Genomic DNA, 18,707 nt, shown 5'->3' with positions numbered 1-18,707 from the left:
TTACTTTAAAATACTTTTATTACTACACGTCATAAAACATTCAACACGTCATTTACAAACCTAACTTAAGTTACTTTTTTTTTTTACACAATATTTCCCTGAAACCAAAAACCCAGCGGAGAGGAAACCCAAACAACCTGCTGACTGCTGTGGTCATTTTAAAAAAGGCAGCTGTGGCTCAGGTCTTGGATAGCACCAGAGGTCGACGACATTTCAAACTTATCTTAAAAGTGTTGCAGCGATTTGAACTCCAAGCTTCAGAAGTGAGAGGAAGAGAGAGGCAGAACAGCAGGTTTACAATCTGTTTAACGTGCATTCAAAACGTGCACATGGAGAAAATGTTGAACGTCCATTTGATGAGGAGCAGGAGAGGAAGACCAAATAATAAGTGAAACCCTGAGAGAGAGAGAGAGAGGTAATCCTAAGGAGGAAGAGTCTTTTTGGCGTTTCTTTCACGGTGCATTCAGGGACAGTTTAAGTGTGTTTCTGCACTGACTCCCCTTCGTCTTGATGAGTTGCAGTAAGATCAGACTCTGACACTGAGATGGACTGACGCTCCAGGCTAGCTTGTGCTCTTGCGCTCCTGCAGCGGCGAGCTGGTGCTGCTCTTCCTGCCCGGCGCCGGCAGCTTGCTCATCTTGTCCTTCAGGTCCTTGAGGCTGTACAGCTTGCTGAACGTCAAGCTGAACGGACCTCGTCCTTCCACCTTGCGGTTTGATGAGAGGTCCTGCGGCGGAGGGCTGAGCTGAGGCTGTGAGTTGGAGTGAGAGTGTAGAAGTGAGACCCGGTGTTTCAGACCGTCTGAGAGGAGGCTCTGCTGGCTGCGGGACATGTTGGTGTGCCCTCGTGCGCCCGCAGACCGGACGCCGCCTCCTGCCGCATGATGATGTGGTTGTGTTAGCGGCTTGCGAGCATACGAGTTATCCAAGACCTGCAGACTCCCATGATGCAATGTGGTGTCTGTTTTGTTGAGGAAAATGCTACCCCAAGGACGAGGCCCCGAAAACTGTCCTGAGAGGGGTCGAGAGTATCTGGAGGGCCCTGCAGGAGGATTAGGAGTTTGCACGAACTAGAGAAGAAGAGAGAGGAGAGACTGGAGTTAGAGGATGAGATGTAGATGTGTCCACACATGACGAGGGTTTAATAACACCACACTAACACACACACACACACACACACGGTTCTGATGTTGTTCTGTCTGTGGGTGGGGAACTTATCCACAATGCAGTGTTGAGTTTTCACAGCCCACAGACGCCGTGCCAACGCCATCAAAGTTTTGTGAGGTACTTTGGTGCAAAAGTGCGATCTGCTCTATCGTCTCCGTCTTCAATAAAAGATGACGGCGCCGAATTAAAACACCTCACGACTCCGCCCGCCTGATACCGCGGCGCTGACTCCAGTTTAACCGCAGCGATAGATGTGAAGCTATCAATCTTTCAGCGGCTCATGAATGTTGAATCGGCGTGGACGAGGAGGAGGAGGGAGGGGGGGCGTGTCATTAAAAGAGTGTCACTTTAACTCACCAACAGTCTCCTTGTTCAATAATGAAACAAGTGTCGTGTGTTTGGAGTCAGTGACGCTCTGCGGGTGGAAACTACACACACACACACACAGGGACACACATAGGAGCTGGAATAACACACTGAACACACACTTCTAAAGATGAAACAATAAAATAAGATCTTCTAAACGTTAATAAAGTTGTGACACTTCCATGAAGCGTCAGGACTTCAGCGGCTGAGATTGGCCTCTGCAGGTTTTGGTCTCTCGCCCCGTCAGCATCATGAAGTCACTCTGGTTAATACAGTGACGTAAACCCGGTCATGACTCATAAAGGGATTAATATTTATGCTCTTCAGGATGAAATATTAATAACGGCGTTTGATTTAAATGGATTTCATGAGTTCAGCTTGTCACTCATATCATGTTAGCTGTCAGCTTGTCTGGCTGAAGTAACGGGGCGTTCAGGGACAGGGTTTATACGTTTCATTAAAGCACTCTACGTTGACTTGTTCAAGGAATAAACTGAAGCTAAGTACCGGTTATTTAATGTTTGTGCTCTGAGTTTAAAGTCTGATTTGGAGCATTTTATTGGTCGGACAGGTAAAGAGAGACAGGACGTGTGGGTGAAGACGTGGAGCAAGGATTATAGCTCTTAAGTTTTCTGTCACGTGACCAACGTGGAAGCCTGGAGGGCAAGGGGAGCGTAGTAGAATAACAGCCTCCATTGGACTTTCTACAGAGCTGCAGCACAGGATTGTTAATCGTCCATCCTGTCATATCGAGGCGTATTCATATCACCTGACAGCCACCGAAACACAGAGACATGAAGAGACACGTTCAGTTTGGGGCACAGCGACACAGCCGAGTCCTCTTCACTTAAACTGTCACTGCACGACCTGCACTGTGTGCATAGGATGTTTTTATACAACTGTATTTTATATTTAAATTTTAGATATTTAAAAGCTGGAAGAGAGAAACAGCATCTCGTTTTTCCTGTATGTCTCGTATATACAGTGAAAATTGACAATAAAAACCTTTGAATCTTGAACCTTGACCCGCCAAAATAAAAGCCTGCAGAGGAACTGACTGCTGAACGTATTTTCGATCCAGCTGAGTTGAGAACGCTGCAGTTTCAGAAGGATTTTTAACATTTAAGCCACCTCAAATGTCAAAATATTAACTGCACAGTGTTTGTTTTCATTGTCTGTCTTGCATGACATACATCTGAATGAGAACTTGATCTTGAAGCAGTAAAAAAGAGGCGTATATGAATCTCAACTGTTTCGTGCAAAATGCAAATATTATATTTCCTTACTTTGAAAAAAAAAAAGTCCTGGAGCTCTTCGAAAGCACTGCATGTATGATCAAATAAGACTAGCATGTGACCTTCACACAGGAAGTAGCATGCCTTATTTTATGACTGTGCATTAAAAATGTTGTTTCTCTTTTACATACTTCAATTTGTACCTCAAACTGCTGCATTAATATTCACCAGAATGCAGGAAATTAAGTGTTAGATGCTCAAAATGTCTTGGGGGAGGACGCAGACACACATCCAAAATGTGCCATCGATCCAAAGATAGTCAGACAACATTAAAGTCTGTTATCTCAGGTAGAAATCACAATAAAAGGTGGATTTAAGATTCTGGGGCAGTGTGCAAACATGATTGACACAACATGCTATTTCTTTTTAAGCGTGCAAAAAACAAACAGACTCATTGTGCAAAGGCCGAAATCTGCTCCACATCACTGCAGTCTGTGGAGAGATCTAAATCCTTTACCAGGTATTTCACTGATGCAAAGATTCAAAGATGATCGTCTGAATCTTTTGCATGGAACACTTTGAAACTGATCTTTAATGATTGTCAGAGCAGCCGTCGTGGCGTCTGGGAATCAGGCAGAAAAAGGCTTAACCCGAAAACAAACAGAAGAGGAAGACAGACCTGAAAATCAACAGGCTTTGGTTTGCACAGGACTAATATTATCACAGGACCTCTGGTAATCTCAGATGAACTTTAAACTTCACAGCAGATTATCACCTCCAGATTAAGATCAAACTACCAGAGGTCACCAGGTAATACCAGCAGGATTAGTATTATTAACTGATTTGAAGTATTATTATAACCCAAGGTAATAAATGTTAAAACTTTAGATCAATACTTACCGTTCAGTGTCTGCGTGGGTTAAGTGTGTTATTGGTTACAGGTGAATTTAAACTCCCTGCCCAGGTTTATTAAAGAAACACCAACAGGACTCTGTTCTCTGAATCAGTCCAACTTTTGGTCACGTTATTAGGAGTTATTAGGAGTTATAATCACAAAGTCTGATGTCCCGTTTAGAAAGTGCATGAACTGTGCTTACCCTTTATGCCACTGGAGTACGCTGAACAGAAAACTGTGAAGTGGTTAGAAATGTAACACGTCAACATCACATCATGTATGTGGGATGAACCTGCATGGCGGCATGTCAACGTTTTGTTTTTTGCATGTAAAGGTGTAACCACAGACGCCCTCCGTATCATACCTTCTGCCCCTCCGCCTCTTTGTTGGGCTTTTCTCTCCTCACTACAACGCCGGCTCCCTTCTCTTTGTCCGCTCCCTCCTTCCCGGGGGACACCGTCTTCGCTTTGGGGTCACCTGTGGACAATCCAGGAGTCCCTCCTCCGTCTGCGGCGGCGGATTGATTCGGCACCTTTTTCTTCTTGGGGAGTTGCGTGAGGGCCTCCTTCTTTTTCTCCACCCTCTCTTTTGACTCTTTCACACCACTCCCTGCAGAATCTCCTTCTTTTCTCTCTGCCTTTTTCTTTGGAGTAGAAGAAGAAGAAGAGGCGTCACTGCTTGTGATTTTCTTCACGCTTCTGACGGCGTTAGGAGAACTCGTGAGTGCAAAGCTAACGTGATCCTCCGCCGTCCCTTGGTTTGGGTTAGCCGCTGCATCCAAAGCCGACTCAAGGAGACACGGGGATCCACAGCACTCGTAGTACTCCTCTGAGGTGGTGGAGAGGTTGGAGTCCTCTATCCCAGAGGTGTACCCGTCGCTAACATCGGGGGTGAGGGTTTGCAAATCTGGCGAGGGGAGTCTGTCCGGAGTAGGCGTGCGTGTCTGAGCTGTTAGCAATCGTGGTTCTTTGTCTGGGGAACGAAGGTCCGCCGTGTGTGAGTCTGAGAGCGGTAATTGAAGGGGCTTCTCCGGCGTGTGTTTGCCTTCCCGTGACTTAGGGGAAAGTTCCTCAGAGTTGCTATGTGTGTTGTTTTGCGTGCACGTAGATTGAGGATTATTCTGCACTGACTCCCTATCTGATATATTCTGTATTTCAGGCGCTTTCTCACTGTTTGTGACGCGATGTGTCGTACTTTTCGGCGTTTTAGCGACCTCACTGCAAGGTACATTTTGTCCTGGGGCCCTGAGCTCTTGTTTTGCGTCTATCTGTTGAGTTAATTTGCTCTCTGTCGACGTCAGAGTCTTGTTTGGCGTGTTTCCTTGATGATTCACACTCTTTGGCAGTGCTTCTACGTTTGCTTCGACCTCCTTATTCCTCATCTTCTGGGAGGTCCCATCCTCTTTTGGCTGAGGAGAGTCTTGAATATTTACTGAGTGTATTCCTGAAACACTTGTGCTGTTTTTCTGCATCTCAGCCTGTTTTTCTGGCGGTGTTTGCACCACGGCAGACTGGTTTTGGAGCACTGGCGGCGGCCGTGTGTTTGTCTCAGATTTCTCTGCAGTGTTTGTTTCCAGCAGCTTCTTGCCATCGCTGGTGATGCCGTCTTTTAAAAGCAGTTGGATAGTCCGAGGTTTAGGAATGGGAGGCGTGGAGGAGGGTAAAGAGGAGGCTTCTGAGGAAGTAGGGAGGGGTGGAGAAGAAGAGGTAAGTTGAGGCACAGAAGAAGGAGAAGAAGAAGAAGCCTTGTTATTTTCAGACGGAGGAGAGGCAGAGGAGGACACGTGGTCTTTGGCGGTGGGAGTCGGGATGTGAGGAGTTATTTTGGAGGAGTTCTGTGACTGTGTGTGTGAATCTAAATGTGGAGCCACAGTCTGTTTCTGTGTGTGTGAGGTTTGTGTACCGTGTGTGTTTAAAGTAGTTTCTGTTTGGGTGTTTGATCCAGGGAAGAAGTCAGACGTGGGACTATTTTTGGTGACAATTTGAGATTTGTATCTGTTCATCCAGGGGTTGGGGATGGATGTTTTGGGACTAGATTGTGGATCTGTGTGTGTGTTGTTGTGCCCTGAGCTCTGGTTGGTCGGTGAACCCAGAGGAGTCTTAGCTGTATCTTTGTTAGACTCACACTTTGGTGAGTTCTGTGAAGCTGCTCCCACTTTGCTTTTGATTTCAGGCCCTCCGTTGGAGGACAGTCCGTCTGTCCTGGATTCCCCGGCCTTGGTTTTGTGTTGTGCAGCGTGGAGTTTGTGGATGTCTCCAGGTTTAGCAGGACTCTGTCGGGGCATGGCGACATCAGGCAGCGTTTCCTTCGGCATGCTGAATGGACTACTGAACTTGATAGCCTGGCTGGTCTCAAACATCTCAGACCTCTGCAGGTGAGCCTGATGTGGTTTTTTGGCGTCCCGGATGTTAATGAACCCGATGACATCTTTAGAAGGATCCGGCTCTGGCCAGGTGGGCAGGTACGCAAACAAGCATACTTTCTCCAGATCAACCAGTCCAGGGTGGAGCGGAGGACCCTCCTGAAGAGCTTCTTTACTCTGCTTCCTCCGCCTCCTCTTGTCCTCTGGACTCAAGGATTCCTCTGGAGTCTCTTGCGGCGTCTTGTCTGCAGAGGGACTTGTTGCGGGGTTCCCCAGAGCTACCAGAGAGTATTTGGGGTTGTACAGTTTCCTTGCAATAGCAGCAGAAGGAGGGGCCACCGGGACCGGCTTTTTGATGGGCTCTGGTTCAGGTTCAGGTTCTGTAGCGACCTTTCGGAGGTCAACCGAGGTGGAGTATGAGTAGAGGGTGCGAAACAGCCGATCGAAGGCGTCTACTGCTTGGCCTGTTACCACGGTGATGAGGTTTTTGTGGAGGCGGGCCGACATCCAGGTGAAACTACAGAAAAACACAAGACATGTAGCGTAAGACTTCAAGTTCACCGGAGCAGAACAGGACAGACATCTTTCATCAATTAACGTTTGCCAAGTTTCTGAATAAGACAGAAGATGAATGCCCAAATATGGGCGTTCTGCCTGCCTTCTCTTCCTGTTGTCTTTGCAAACCTCTTCCACCGCAGCTCCACCTTTCTGCTATGTCTGATTTCACCTCTGTCATCTGTATCATCACTCATGCTCGCTCTGCTCTGTACCCTGGGGGTCTTTGCTGATGCTCTCCCTGCCTTGTGGAATGTTTTGGCATTCCACGTAGGCACATGGAAGGGCGGGGAGCTCCCAGGACATCCAACATAACTTATAGTGTACATCAAAACACTTGAAAACAGCAATCTGAGCCTCTAAGTGGTAAAAACCAGCGCTTTGATTCGACTTCACTCGTCTGTAAATGCCCTGTGTGACCTTCAGAGCCGTGTCTCAGCTGCCAACTGAAGCAATCTGATATTAAAACAGTTTGATGAAACTACTGAAGTCACTGACACACCTTAAAACAGCCCCAGGATCATAAATTAGAAACGTGTCATTGTACAGAGTTACCTAAGGACTGAGGTGTACCTGCCTTTACGTCTCTTGAGGATGGATACATTTACAACAACCTGTTGGTCGAGTATGCAGAGAATGCTACTGAACATTAGACCGTGCATTCTTCATCCACATCAAAGACAGGTGGAGCACACAGGGATTACCTGTTTCTTTTACGGTCTCTATCTTTATCTGTTTCTCACACACACACACACACACACACACACGTTCAGTAAAGCGCTCTGACCTGTACGACCCAGACACAGCTTTGTCCCCGTCGATGAACATGAATCGGTGTCCCATTTGTCCCCTGACCCTCTTCGAGGACCGGGTGTGGAACTCGGCTCCGTTTCCGCAGCGTACACGAAGGTGCTGGAACGAAAACACAAACACATTTTAAATGTCAGATCTTTCCTAAAGCTTCTTTTAAAACATCTGAACCATGTTAAACAAACTCATACAACAACAACAACACGGGCTTCATCTTTGACTTTGTATTTCGAGTCAAGAAATGAGACAGATGACCTGAAAAAACTTCACTCTGATGAAGTTTGAAAGCATCTAGTTGAGAGCAGGTAAACTGCACACACCTGTGAGGAGTTTTTAAATACTTGAAGGATGCAAATTCACAATAATAATAAATAGTGAGTACAAACATCGGCCTGAAGTCAGGTTTCCCTGAACCCCATTTTCCACATGCATGATTTATTGATTAAATCTAACCATATAAGTATTTTTAATAAAACCTTCAGCCACAAACATTCAGAGTGAACACTGATGTGTTATTTCTCATCGTTAATGTAACCTCAGCGTTTAAGCACACCACATCCATTTCAGCGCTGTGATGAAACTTTGCCAAACCAACGTCTTGTTGATTGCTGGATTCTTATTTAATCTCTGTCTTGCCTTTACTTGATCTTTAAGTGTTGTTAGATTGATTGGCTTTGTTGGAACCTGCCTGTTTGGCTTCTCTGGGACAGCTTATATACCATTAGTATAACGATTTACTTGGAATAAAATCTGGTGTACCACATCGGTCTACTCCCCTCCCACTGGAGATGTTTGCTGCACGCAAGTTCACAGAAACAGATTGATTTGTTCAGGACGGGCACCTTTTAAGTGTTTCAACACAACTTCTTGACATAGTTCAGAGTTTGCATCATGCTTCATCCCCATTGAGTTGCCTCATTGTGTAACTGTGAAGCTCCCTTTGAGATCGTCTCGTTTCAACATGTGGAGTTTGCAATCCTGACTGATACCACCGGCACCATAGTTATGCTTGAACCCTGCAATACCTGTGATAGTTGGAAGGTGCAGATCCACTACTTGGAGTTGCACCATCCCCCTTCCGTTGGTCACTTGCTGTCTCAAACTGAGGCGTGTTCTCCAGAAAGACAGCCCTCCATAAGATAGTTCTTTGTGAATGTGCCAAGTCACATAGTAACTGCCATGTAGTGTAATGAAAGATGAGAACAGCTGATTATAACGGGACACAGCAGTGCTGGTGTTAAACAGTCTGATTGCAGATGGGATGACGGGTGGGAGTCTCAGTCTGCTGCTGAAGGAGCTGCTCAGGGACCCCACAGTCTCATGCAGGGGGTGAGAGGGATTGTCCATGATGGATGTCTGCTTGGCTAACATCCTCCTCTCACCCACCTCCTCTATGGAGTCCAGAGGACAGCCCAGGACAGAACTGGCCCTCCTGGCCAGTCTGTTAAGTCTTTTCCTGTCCCTGTCTGTGCTCCCTGCTCCCCAGCAGACCACTAGTTCCTCTAGTGTCTACTTGAGGCTGGCTGCAGAAACATCAGAAACCACACACACACACGGGGAGTGGATTTATTCATAACCCGGTATTTTGAAGAGATTAAACTTACGAGTTTTGCCCAAATAAGGGCGTGCCTGACTTGATTGACAGGCGGGAACACTGTAGCTGTTAGCGAGGAGGCTAAAGGCCCGCCTCTTTACCTCATGCTAGCTCCACAGAAGTTAGGTTGAGTTCAGCGTTACCAATATGGCGCCCACCGACGATCAGCTTGGTAATGTCACGGATATGATCCCGGCATACTTTGTCCCCTCCTTCTTGAAGGGCCTTCTTCTTGGTAAAGTAATAAAACACCTCTCTTTATTGGCTGAACTGTTCTCTAGAAAACAAAAGGTATCAAACGTGTGACTCATTCAACTAACTTTATGGTGAATGTCACTCTGACAGGCCTTCAGGTATAAAGCTATAAAGAACTCAACGGTGGTGCTAACATTTTAATAACACCGGTGATAAAACCTGGGCGGTGCAGCGTGTGGTGTCACAGCCATAAAGAACTTTAACCACAGTTCAGATAAGAGATCACACGGAGGAGCTCTGGCTTCCAAGCTTTCCTTTTCTGTCTCCATATCTGCCTTTTTCGTTCTTTAGATTCTTTGAATTAATAAAAATGCTACATCCCAATCTGAAGGATGGATTGTCCACAGTCTGTATCAGAAGCTATCGGTGATGTTTGAGGAGGTCAAACTTGAAACAGTCAAGAGAAATCCAAAGATGCATGCTGTTAGAAGTGTTTGGTTTATGTTTGTGATTAAAAATCAGGACAAAAAAGATGCATATGATCTTTGTTTTTCAGTTTAACCTCCTTATAGAGTTCTTTAACTGCTTATGAAGGATTCTCATTTTGCTCTTGCTGTTTTTAAATAACCTGCAAACTAAAAAAACAACATCAGCTCAAGGATTCATTTTTCTAGACATCCCAAACTTTGATTTGAGGTTTGCATGATGCAGAGCACCCCTCCCATTTTAGTGCATTAGAAAACATACACATAAAGGCCTTTCTGTGGAGCTTTATCATGCTTTGGCTTTGACACAGTACTGGGGAGTCTTTGGCATCCTAAATAAATGACTGTTACTGTCCGTCTTGGTCTTTGTAGTTAAAATAAGCCTGTCAATGCATTAAAGCGACGTATCTTTCAAAGACAAAAATAGGTACAGGACTGTGTCCACATCCTGCACACTTTGGTGTTATCAAAAGAAAGTGAAGAGTCTTTCTTTCACAGAGCAAGGCTTGAAGTCTTTCGTCCCTGAGTCTGCCTCTGAGCTGGGAAGCAGTCAGTAAATGGTTAAACCAGTTGTCTTGATGCTGAAGATTATTCCTGGCGTGTCTCGTCACACAGTAGAAACACTTGTTTTCCCTCTTCCTTCGGTCCCACCCTGAACTTTCTCCTTCTCTCTCTGCATTCCTTCAGTTAACTGATTAGATAAAATCTGCAGATTGCATTTCTGCATGCAGGGCACCTCACCTGTCCTACAGAGAGCTTTATGTGACAATTCAACCACCGAACGAGCCGAGGCAGCGCCGAGAAATCCCCTCAGAGAACCGAAGTGAAAGAAAAACCTGTCATCTTTATGCTTAAGCACTTATCTCCACACTCATCTACCCCTCCCTCCCTCCCGGCTCGCCTACCTCCACCTACCCGTTCCCTCTTGTCACTTACAGTAAAAAATCAAGCTGTTCTGGAGCTGTCACACCTGTCCTCCAGACTCACAGCATCCTGTCAGCCTCTCTTTTGGCAGCCCAGGCTTGGATCCCCGACAGATTCGCCACTTTGGGACACTTTGCGTTTGCAGCTCGGCTCTGTTCTCGCTCATGAATGTCACTTGTGCAGCTGTTCTCCAGGGTTATCCAACTTTCTGGGACAGGATGAGGTGATGGACTGATTCAAGGATCTCTAGTCCATCAGTTTGTGTTTTAAAAACTAGAACTGTTCGTGCATTTCTGCAGGACATCTGTACATCTAATTTCTTAATTCGTGACAGCTAGGGGCGGGAAGCACCGGGTGACTCATGGCACGACACGAAACGATAAGGGCTCTTTGTTTGACTCATGCATGCTCTCATGAAGGCCTGACACGCTGACAGCTTGGCACATTAAAGGGACAATTGCATGAAATAAGTGTGCAAACATCCTCTTCCTTTCTACATCTTCTTCTTGGTTTTAAATCTCTCTAACTTCTTTTCACATTTGTCCAACTTCCCGCTGTCTCTGCCCGGTTTCAAACCACTGTCAACTCCTTCTTTGGCCCCTTCATCTCTGTTTATGTTACCCTCATTGGCTCCAATGCATTGAATAATGAAGCAGTGATGCAGTGAGTGAAATTTGCAGAGAAATCTGTTTTGAGCGTTGTATATTTTCTATTAAAATATTGATATTAAGCAACGGCTTGAAGTCAGGGCAACGACATATCTGGTCCCAGCTTTGGTGAAAACAGTACCAATGTATTTTCAATATAGCTCATTTATTTGGATTATATTAAGTCTTAGACTCATGCCGCTGCTCCTCCACTTCAAAAGGAGTCAGCTGAGATGGTTCGGGCATCTAATAAGGATGCCTCCCGGACGCCTCCCTTTAGAGGTGTTCCAGACACGTCCAACTGGGAGAAGGCCGACCCAGAACGCAGTGGAGGGATTATATCTCCCGCCTGGTCTGGGATCGCCTCAGGATTCCCCAGGGGGAGCTGGAAAGTGTTGCTGGGGAGAGGGATGTCTGGGTCAGTTTGCTTGGACTGCTACCCCCGCGACCCGACCCTGGATAAGTGGCAGAAATGGATGGATGGATGGACTCATGCATAAATAGGTATATTTGAAGGCAAGGCTGATTCAACCATCGCCATCAAACTGCACCAAATTTGCCGGTTTCTCCATAAATTAGAAGACAGCTGGAGTCAGCATTACCAATCTGGTGCCCGCCGTCTTCAGGCTTCATAATGCTTCTTCAGAAACCACTACGTGATGTCACTGAGACTACGTCCCTGGTTTACATAAAGTCTGAATAGAAATATATCCTACAAGAAAAGAAACACTTAGCAGAAAGCTCTGCAGGGCTCCGTTCTTCATCCTGCTTCAAATATTTCACAGATTAAAAAAGACAACTGGAGGCTAAGTCGGCTCTGTTTGGATGTGAAACTGCAGACAAGTTTGCACTTGGATTAGGGGGCGAGAAACAGGATCTCTGAGAATGTGAGCAAAAGCAGTAAAAACTGCAGATATCTCAAATAAGAGGGAGTCATGGCGTGTGAATAAACCAGGTTGGAACAGACTCTCAGCTGAGCTCGGACGGCCCCCTCAGTCCCTCCTTATGTGTAACAGTCATATGTCTGTGTTTACCGAGCTCAAACCGCCACATGAGACTGTGACATTTTCTGCTGTTTTGCATATAATCCAGATACAGATGGTCCTGGAAGTCTGTCAAGCTGCTCCCGCCTTTCAGTTTCACTTTAGCTCCTCCAAGGCATAAACTGGCAGAGGGGAGTGTGTGTGTGTGTGTGTGTGTGTGTGTGTGTGTTTGGCTGTTCTTGTTAACTGCATGCTCTGTGTAATTATGTCCGTCCATTACTGATCCAGCTCTCTGAGTCTTCAGTGACCCACATCTGATGGAAACCATGGTGTACCTTCACAGAGAACATCATTGCTCATTAACTGCATCCTGAGCAGAAATGATCCGACTCTTCTTCTGCTGCTGGATTGTGAATTATGTTTCCAGAGACAGGAGAAAGACAGCTGCAGATTTGAAGCTAGCAAGTAGAAACCTTCAACCTGCCAAACGAGCAAACACCAAACCAGTGAGGAAGAGTAAACTCAAAACATACCTGCAGCCAAACCAGACCGCTATCAGTCAGGATTATAACCAGACAAGCGTCTTGGACTCAGAGGTTGAGTCACTTTAGATGCTAAGATAACCGTTAGATGACTAATGCAGCAGCGTAACAGTCCAGGTATGTTTAGCATCTCTTACTTCCTGAGTTAATCCTGCACAGATGTCTGCTAAAGATTGAGTTTGACTCCATCTCCATTTCTAACCTGTTGCTCTGCTCTTGTTGTAGTTACTGTAAAATGCACAAAGTGGAGCGTCTCTTTATCTGGGCAGGAGCTGTATCTGAACCAGACGGCACTTGGACATGAATGCAGATGAATAAACGTGCCAGTCCTCACTCTAAACGTAAACATTAAAACAGTCTACAGCAACATTTAAGTCAGTCATTCTCTATCTTCCAAGTCTGAATGCAGTCAAATTACAAGTCCAAGTCCAAGTCATCATCGTAGAGTCCAAATGGAGGCAGGAGGTGTGAACACAGGAGCCAGTGGTTTGCATGCTTTTGATGCATAGGTACATTTTGGAGTTGGTGCATGTAAGGCTACGTACGTAGGAACAAGGCGACACAGACCTATAAGGCTACAGCTTTGAAACCACGGCGTCACTTTTTAAGAGGCGCCCTCGCTTGTAGCCAAGCGGCAACCTCCGGTCTCAAAATATGATGCAGAAGTGCTAAAACTGCAGTTTATCAAGGATCCACTTGAGTCTGGCTCCAGAACTACTGGAAACCACATACACACCCATTCAAAGAGACGCTCTTCACAGCAGAAATGAACATGTTTATTTCTCTACGGCCTCCCCTCCACCGACCACAAAAAACTCCAATATGTCCAAAATTCAGCCGCCCGATTACTCACCCACTCAAGCTCCAGAGCACCTCCACTGGCTTCCCATTCAGCACCAAATCCACTTCAAAATCCTGCTCATCACCTACAAAGCCCTCAATAACCTCGCCCCCTCATACCTGACCAACCTCCTCAAATGCCACTCTCCATCTCCCCGCCTCAGGTCATCAGATGCAGACCTCCTTTTCCCCTATCACCAAGTCCAAGCACCAAGACAGCAGCAATATGGCCGCCACCGCCGATTGGCTTCAAAACAGCGCTTCAGAAACAGATGGGTGATGTCACGGATACTACGTCCATATTTATACAGACTATGCTTGCAGCGCATAAACAAGACGCACGCTGCAGACTATCCTTTCCCTCTGCACTGATTTTGATGCAGCAGTTAAAAATGAAACTCTGCTAACTCATACTTTAACACGCAGGAAAACCCCGTCACATGCATCACTTTGTTTTCATCCAATGCAAGTTGTTCCAAAATGCAACATAAGCCCTTCACAGAATCGCTCGGTGCAGCGGAGCCTCTACTATTAATTAAACAGGACGTTTAACAGCACACAGTTAATCCTCTCATCTCTAATTTTTATTGGCTGATGTGAGTCACACTCATCAGGTTGGCAGCTCGGTCAAAGGAGAGCTCTAGACAACAGTTCAATGAAGATGAAATTTCCTGCAACCCACTTTTCTCGTGTCCCAACATGACCGAAGGGCGTTTTTATAAGTCGTGTTTTTTGTGGTGAGGAGCCAAGAACGGAATAAAACTGAAGGTAGACACAACCAGGGAGAAGATTCATCTGTGGTACGCTGCCAGCTGGAAGGGTTTTAAGGCTGTGTGTGGGTGTGTTGGGTGTGTGTGTGTGTGTGTGAGAGAGAGAGAGTGTGTGCTCTCACTTATCTGTGCAGAATGAAAGTCTCCTGACTTCAGATTAGTCTCTCAAAGAGGACATTGTACTTTCTTTTTTATAAAGGCACCGTCAGATGGAATTCAAACTCCAAATTGAATCTTGGTGATTCATTTTTTGCATTTTTTTTAAACATCTGCAATCACAAAGACTTCTCTGAGTGCAACCTCAGGTCACAATTTGTCTTCTACCAGAAGAACATTATCAAAGCCTGACTCCAGAGATGGCTAACCCTGGATTTAGCCTTGCTTATGAAACCATCGTCTCACCTTGAGGTGTCCGGCGTGCATGTTAGCCCTGCGGCACATCGACAGGAAGTGAGGTAGTGATGCATGTTCCAGCAGGATGTAGACGGCCACCTTTTTCTTAAAGCTAACGTCCAGCATGTCTCTGAAGATGTCTACGTCCGTGAAGACATCCATCACCACCGCAATGACCTGCAGACAAACACAGAAACACTGAAATCACACACACAGGAAACGCTCCAACACAAAGCATACATGAATAAGTAAACACACAAAGGCTTTATTAAACTGCAGCAGGAACACGCCTCGGGCTTTAAGTCACTGTGAGGGTGTGAGACACACATGAGACGCCGACTCAGTGTTTAGGAAAACAAATGAGATTTAAGTCGCTCTGCAGGTTCACGTGAATTAAGATCAAACAGGTGTTCATGTGAAAGATGATCAGGGGGAAGTTCTGCATGTTCTCCCAGCTTTTAATCGCCCTCAGCTTTTATCAAGTCCCTGACTCAGGCTCTTCAGAAACATGCCCACAGGATGTCTCAGGCAGATAACAACACATTTCACCTGGAACAGGGAGGCTGCTGAGGAATGAAACCTGTCTTAAAAACATCATGGAAGCATTCCTTCAGATGAAGACTTCACCCTGCAGCCTGCAGCCTGCAGCCGGGCATGCAAATGTGCAGTGTGACACACTCTCTCTCATGTTCCCTTCTCTGCTGTGATAAAGCAGATTAATCAAGATGCACTTTACCCCTTCACTGTTCAGGTGAGCAGGCTGCACTTTGACCGCACACTGAGAGAGAGAGAGTTACGGCCTGTCAGAGGCGACACTTTGTGAGTGTAAGAGTCTTTGAGTGATCCCAGCAGGGAAACAGAAACAAGAGGTGGTGGGCTGTAAGAACCCTGTCACTCACTTTGTGCACATGCAACACAGGAGAGACAGAAGCAGATAGACAGGTTAAAAAATCTGCATGCTCCAAGACTTCAGACCTTAGGAGTATGGAAGTCCCAAACACACATGCAGTCTTAGATTCTATAAACTTCTTCCTCCAGGAAACAAATGAAATTAAGTCACTAACAGAAGAAAACAACCCTGTCTCAAGATAATGAGATACATGATTTAAGATCTGGAGTAAACATGTCCACTTAGGGTTCTTTATTAGGAGCAGCAGCCCTTCATCTTTAATATTTAAAGGCTATTGATAAACAGAAGCCACATTAAATATTCTTATTATGCAAAAACCACAATCAACAGTAGCTGTGAGGTTGTTCTGACAAACCTTCTGCGCCTGCGCAATCATCTTCCTGACTCTCTCCTTGATGTGCGTCTGACCCTCCAGAGGTGGCTGTGCGTAAACTGTGGTGCGCGTCACCCCCCTGTAGGACTCTGTGTCCGGCCAGCCCAGGTCCATCATGGGGGTGGAGGTGTCCGACAGGTCGGGCCAGTACTGCTGGGACAGAGGGGGCTCGTCGTCCTCCGCATCCTCCGGGTACAGGTCCAGGTCCGGGTCAAAGGGCTCCACGGACCCCGTGAGCGCGTCCAGCTCCGGGTCTGAGAGGAAGTCCCGGAGACCTCGAGTTTCCAAGAACTTCGCAAACGCCTCGCGACCATCCCGGAGGAGAGCCTCCAGCGCGAGCCTCTGGTCTTCGCAGTACAGGAACTCCGGTTTGGACTCGTGCGTCCTCGGGTTCACGTGGTTATCGTCCAGGCACTGGATCTGGGACAGAGCCATGACGTGAGCCCAGAACTTCAACAAACTAAAACTTTTAAAGAGAGAACAAGTCTCCAAACCAGGACAGCTCCTCTCCTAGACCAGACTACAGAGAGCAGCTCTGAGTTCCCCCTGTGATCAGGTTCTCTCTGGACTCTTCTCTCAGGACTTTACGCATTCCTAGTCTCCGGTCAGCCTTGTAAGTCCTCTGCCCCGCCATGGTGCTCTAACACTCAGCCATTGTGGTTCACGTTTCAGACTACAGAGACCTGACCTGCCAGAGAGAGAAAGAGAGAGAGAGTGAGAGAGAATGACATCCTCCCCCCTGCTGGCACCGCCCTACAGGTGTGACCCTGGGAGGCAAAACACACACACCCACACACACCCACACCCACATACACACACATGTACACCTTCCTCTCTCTGTGTGCGTGTGTGGAGGTGTTCATGGAAATGTCATTAAACATGAAACCCCTCCCTTTAAAGAAAACATAAATCATATAAGCATGCCCGCTCTGCTGAACATTAGTGAGCACTTCACCTGTTCAGTCATGTTCCTGTAGAGTCCTGTCAGGAGGGGAGAGCCTCAACCTGAGATCTGAGAGGATCAGCATTAAGCACATAATGACTTTATAAGAAGAAGACAACAGGATTGAGGGATTAGGATGTGATTAATTGGATTTAATAAACCGTTTAATTCAGAAAACAGTCTTTCTGTTTCAGTTTCCTGAAGAGAAAACATTCAGAGAGCTTGTTTTCATGAACCAAACACCCACACACTCTGACAGGTCAACGCCTCAGTGTTAGTTTGATATGCTATCACATCATATATCAAACAAACACATCATCACTGTTTGAGGTTTCACAATTAAAGGCAACTAAACAAGTCTTTACAAGGAAGTGAGCGGGATAAAACACATGGCCCTGAGGTTATAAGACATCATTTAATAACCTTATAATACTTTAAATCACTTCAAAGTGCAAAGAACACAGCTTCACTATCACTGAGTTATTATCAGCAGACAGTCACATGATGCTGCAGTGTGTGTGTGTGTGTGTGTGTGTGTGTGTGTGCGTGAGAAGTAGATGATGGTAAACACTGCAGGGTGAAGTGACTGTTGATGTAAAGAAGCAAGGTGTCGTAGCTCGCTGCCCGCTGCGAGGTGTCAGTCTGTGTACATGCACACCATTCATTATTTACAAGTGTTTGTCATGAAAAACACAACAATGCAAACTCCAACAACTCAAAAGTTTTTTATGTTGGAAAGAAAAGTAAAGTTTTGTTTTGCTGTGGAGTCGTCCAGTTCTAAACCAAACGTGTGTGTGAGGGGAACAGAAGACAAAATGTGATGCAGTGAACACTAAAGTTCCTTACCAGAGTAAAAAGGTGTGTTTGCTTTTATAGATTGCATAAAATAGGATGACATTCCTGTGAGAAAATATGTCTGAGCGCCCACAGAGAGCCCTTCCAGTGGAGAAAACACGATCAGTTTTCACATGGAGTGCCTTACTCTGTTATATATATTATAAAAGGTTGTCTGAGATGTTCATCTAGTGGAGAAAACATCACACAGTGAATTAATGGGTGTCTATGAGTAGAAAGAAATGCAAAACAACGCCCTGAGGTTCCTTTCTAGTGGAGAAAACAATATAGTATGCAGTATGTGAGTCTTTTAGTGGAAAAAAAACATAATATTGTATCATGTGGGTGGCTTTGTAGTGGAGAAAACATAATGCAGGTTCTAGTTTAGTGTCTTCTAATTGGATAAAACACATTATAGTATCCAGTATGTTGGTTTTCCAGTGGAGAAAACGCAATATAATATTCAGTATGGGGGATTTCTAGCGGAGAAAGTATAATGCAATATCAAGTTTGTTGTCTTTCCAGTGGAGAAAACATAATATAGTATTTGGTATGGTTGTATTCCAGTGGAGAAATAAAAACAAGGTATCCAGTTTGGTGGTCTCCTAGTGGAGAAAATATAATGCATGTTCTAGTTTAGTGTCTTCTCATTGGATAAAACACATTATAGTATCCAGTATGTTGGTTTTCCAGTGGAGAAAACACAATATAATATTCAGTATGGGGGATTTCTAGCGGAGAAAGTATAATGCAATATCAAGTTTGTTGTCTTTCCAGTGGAGAAAACATAATATAGTATTTGGTATGGTTGTATTCCAGTGGAGAAAACAAAATAAGGTATCCAGTTTGGTGGTCTTCTAGTGGAGAAAACAATATAAAATGTGG

At 45.6% G+C, this 18,707-nt stretch overlaps 1 protein-coding gene across 1 annotated transcript; it reads right to left on the bottom strand.

Moving 5' to 3' along the window:
- Window positions 1-16,849, bottom strand: LOC117831702 (mucin-17-like). The gene is made up of 5 exons (XM_034710501.1): window positions 16,028-16,849; window positions 14,772-14,939; window positions 7,367-7,491; window positions 4,027-6,541; window positions 1-1,069 (listed from the first exon to the last, which is right to left on the bottom strand). Exons 1-5 carry the CDS (start codon window positions 16,478-16,480, stop codon window positions 563-565), a joined length of 3,768 nt encoding a protein of 1,255 aa, XP_034566392.1. The 5' UTR covers window positions 16,481-16,849; the 3' UTR covers window positions 1-562.
- Window positions 16,850-18,707: the final 1,858 nt, after the last annotated feature.

This window comes from Notolabrus celidotus, chromosome 20 (assembly GCF_009762535.1).
Source record: "Notolabrus celidotus isolate fNotCel1 chromosome 20, fNotCel1.pri, whole genome shotgun sequence".
Taxonomy (NCBI): Eukaryota; Metazoa; Chordata; class Actinopteri; order Labriformes; family Labridae; genus Notolabrus; species Notolabrus celidotus.
The sequence above is the reverse complement of the archived record's forward strand: the minus strand, read 5'-3'. Positions and strand labels throughout refer to the sequence as shown.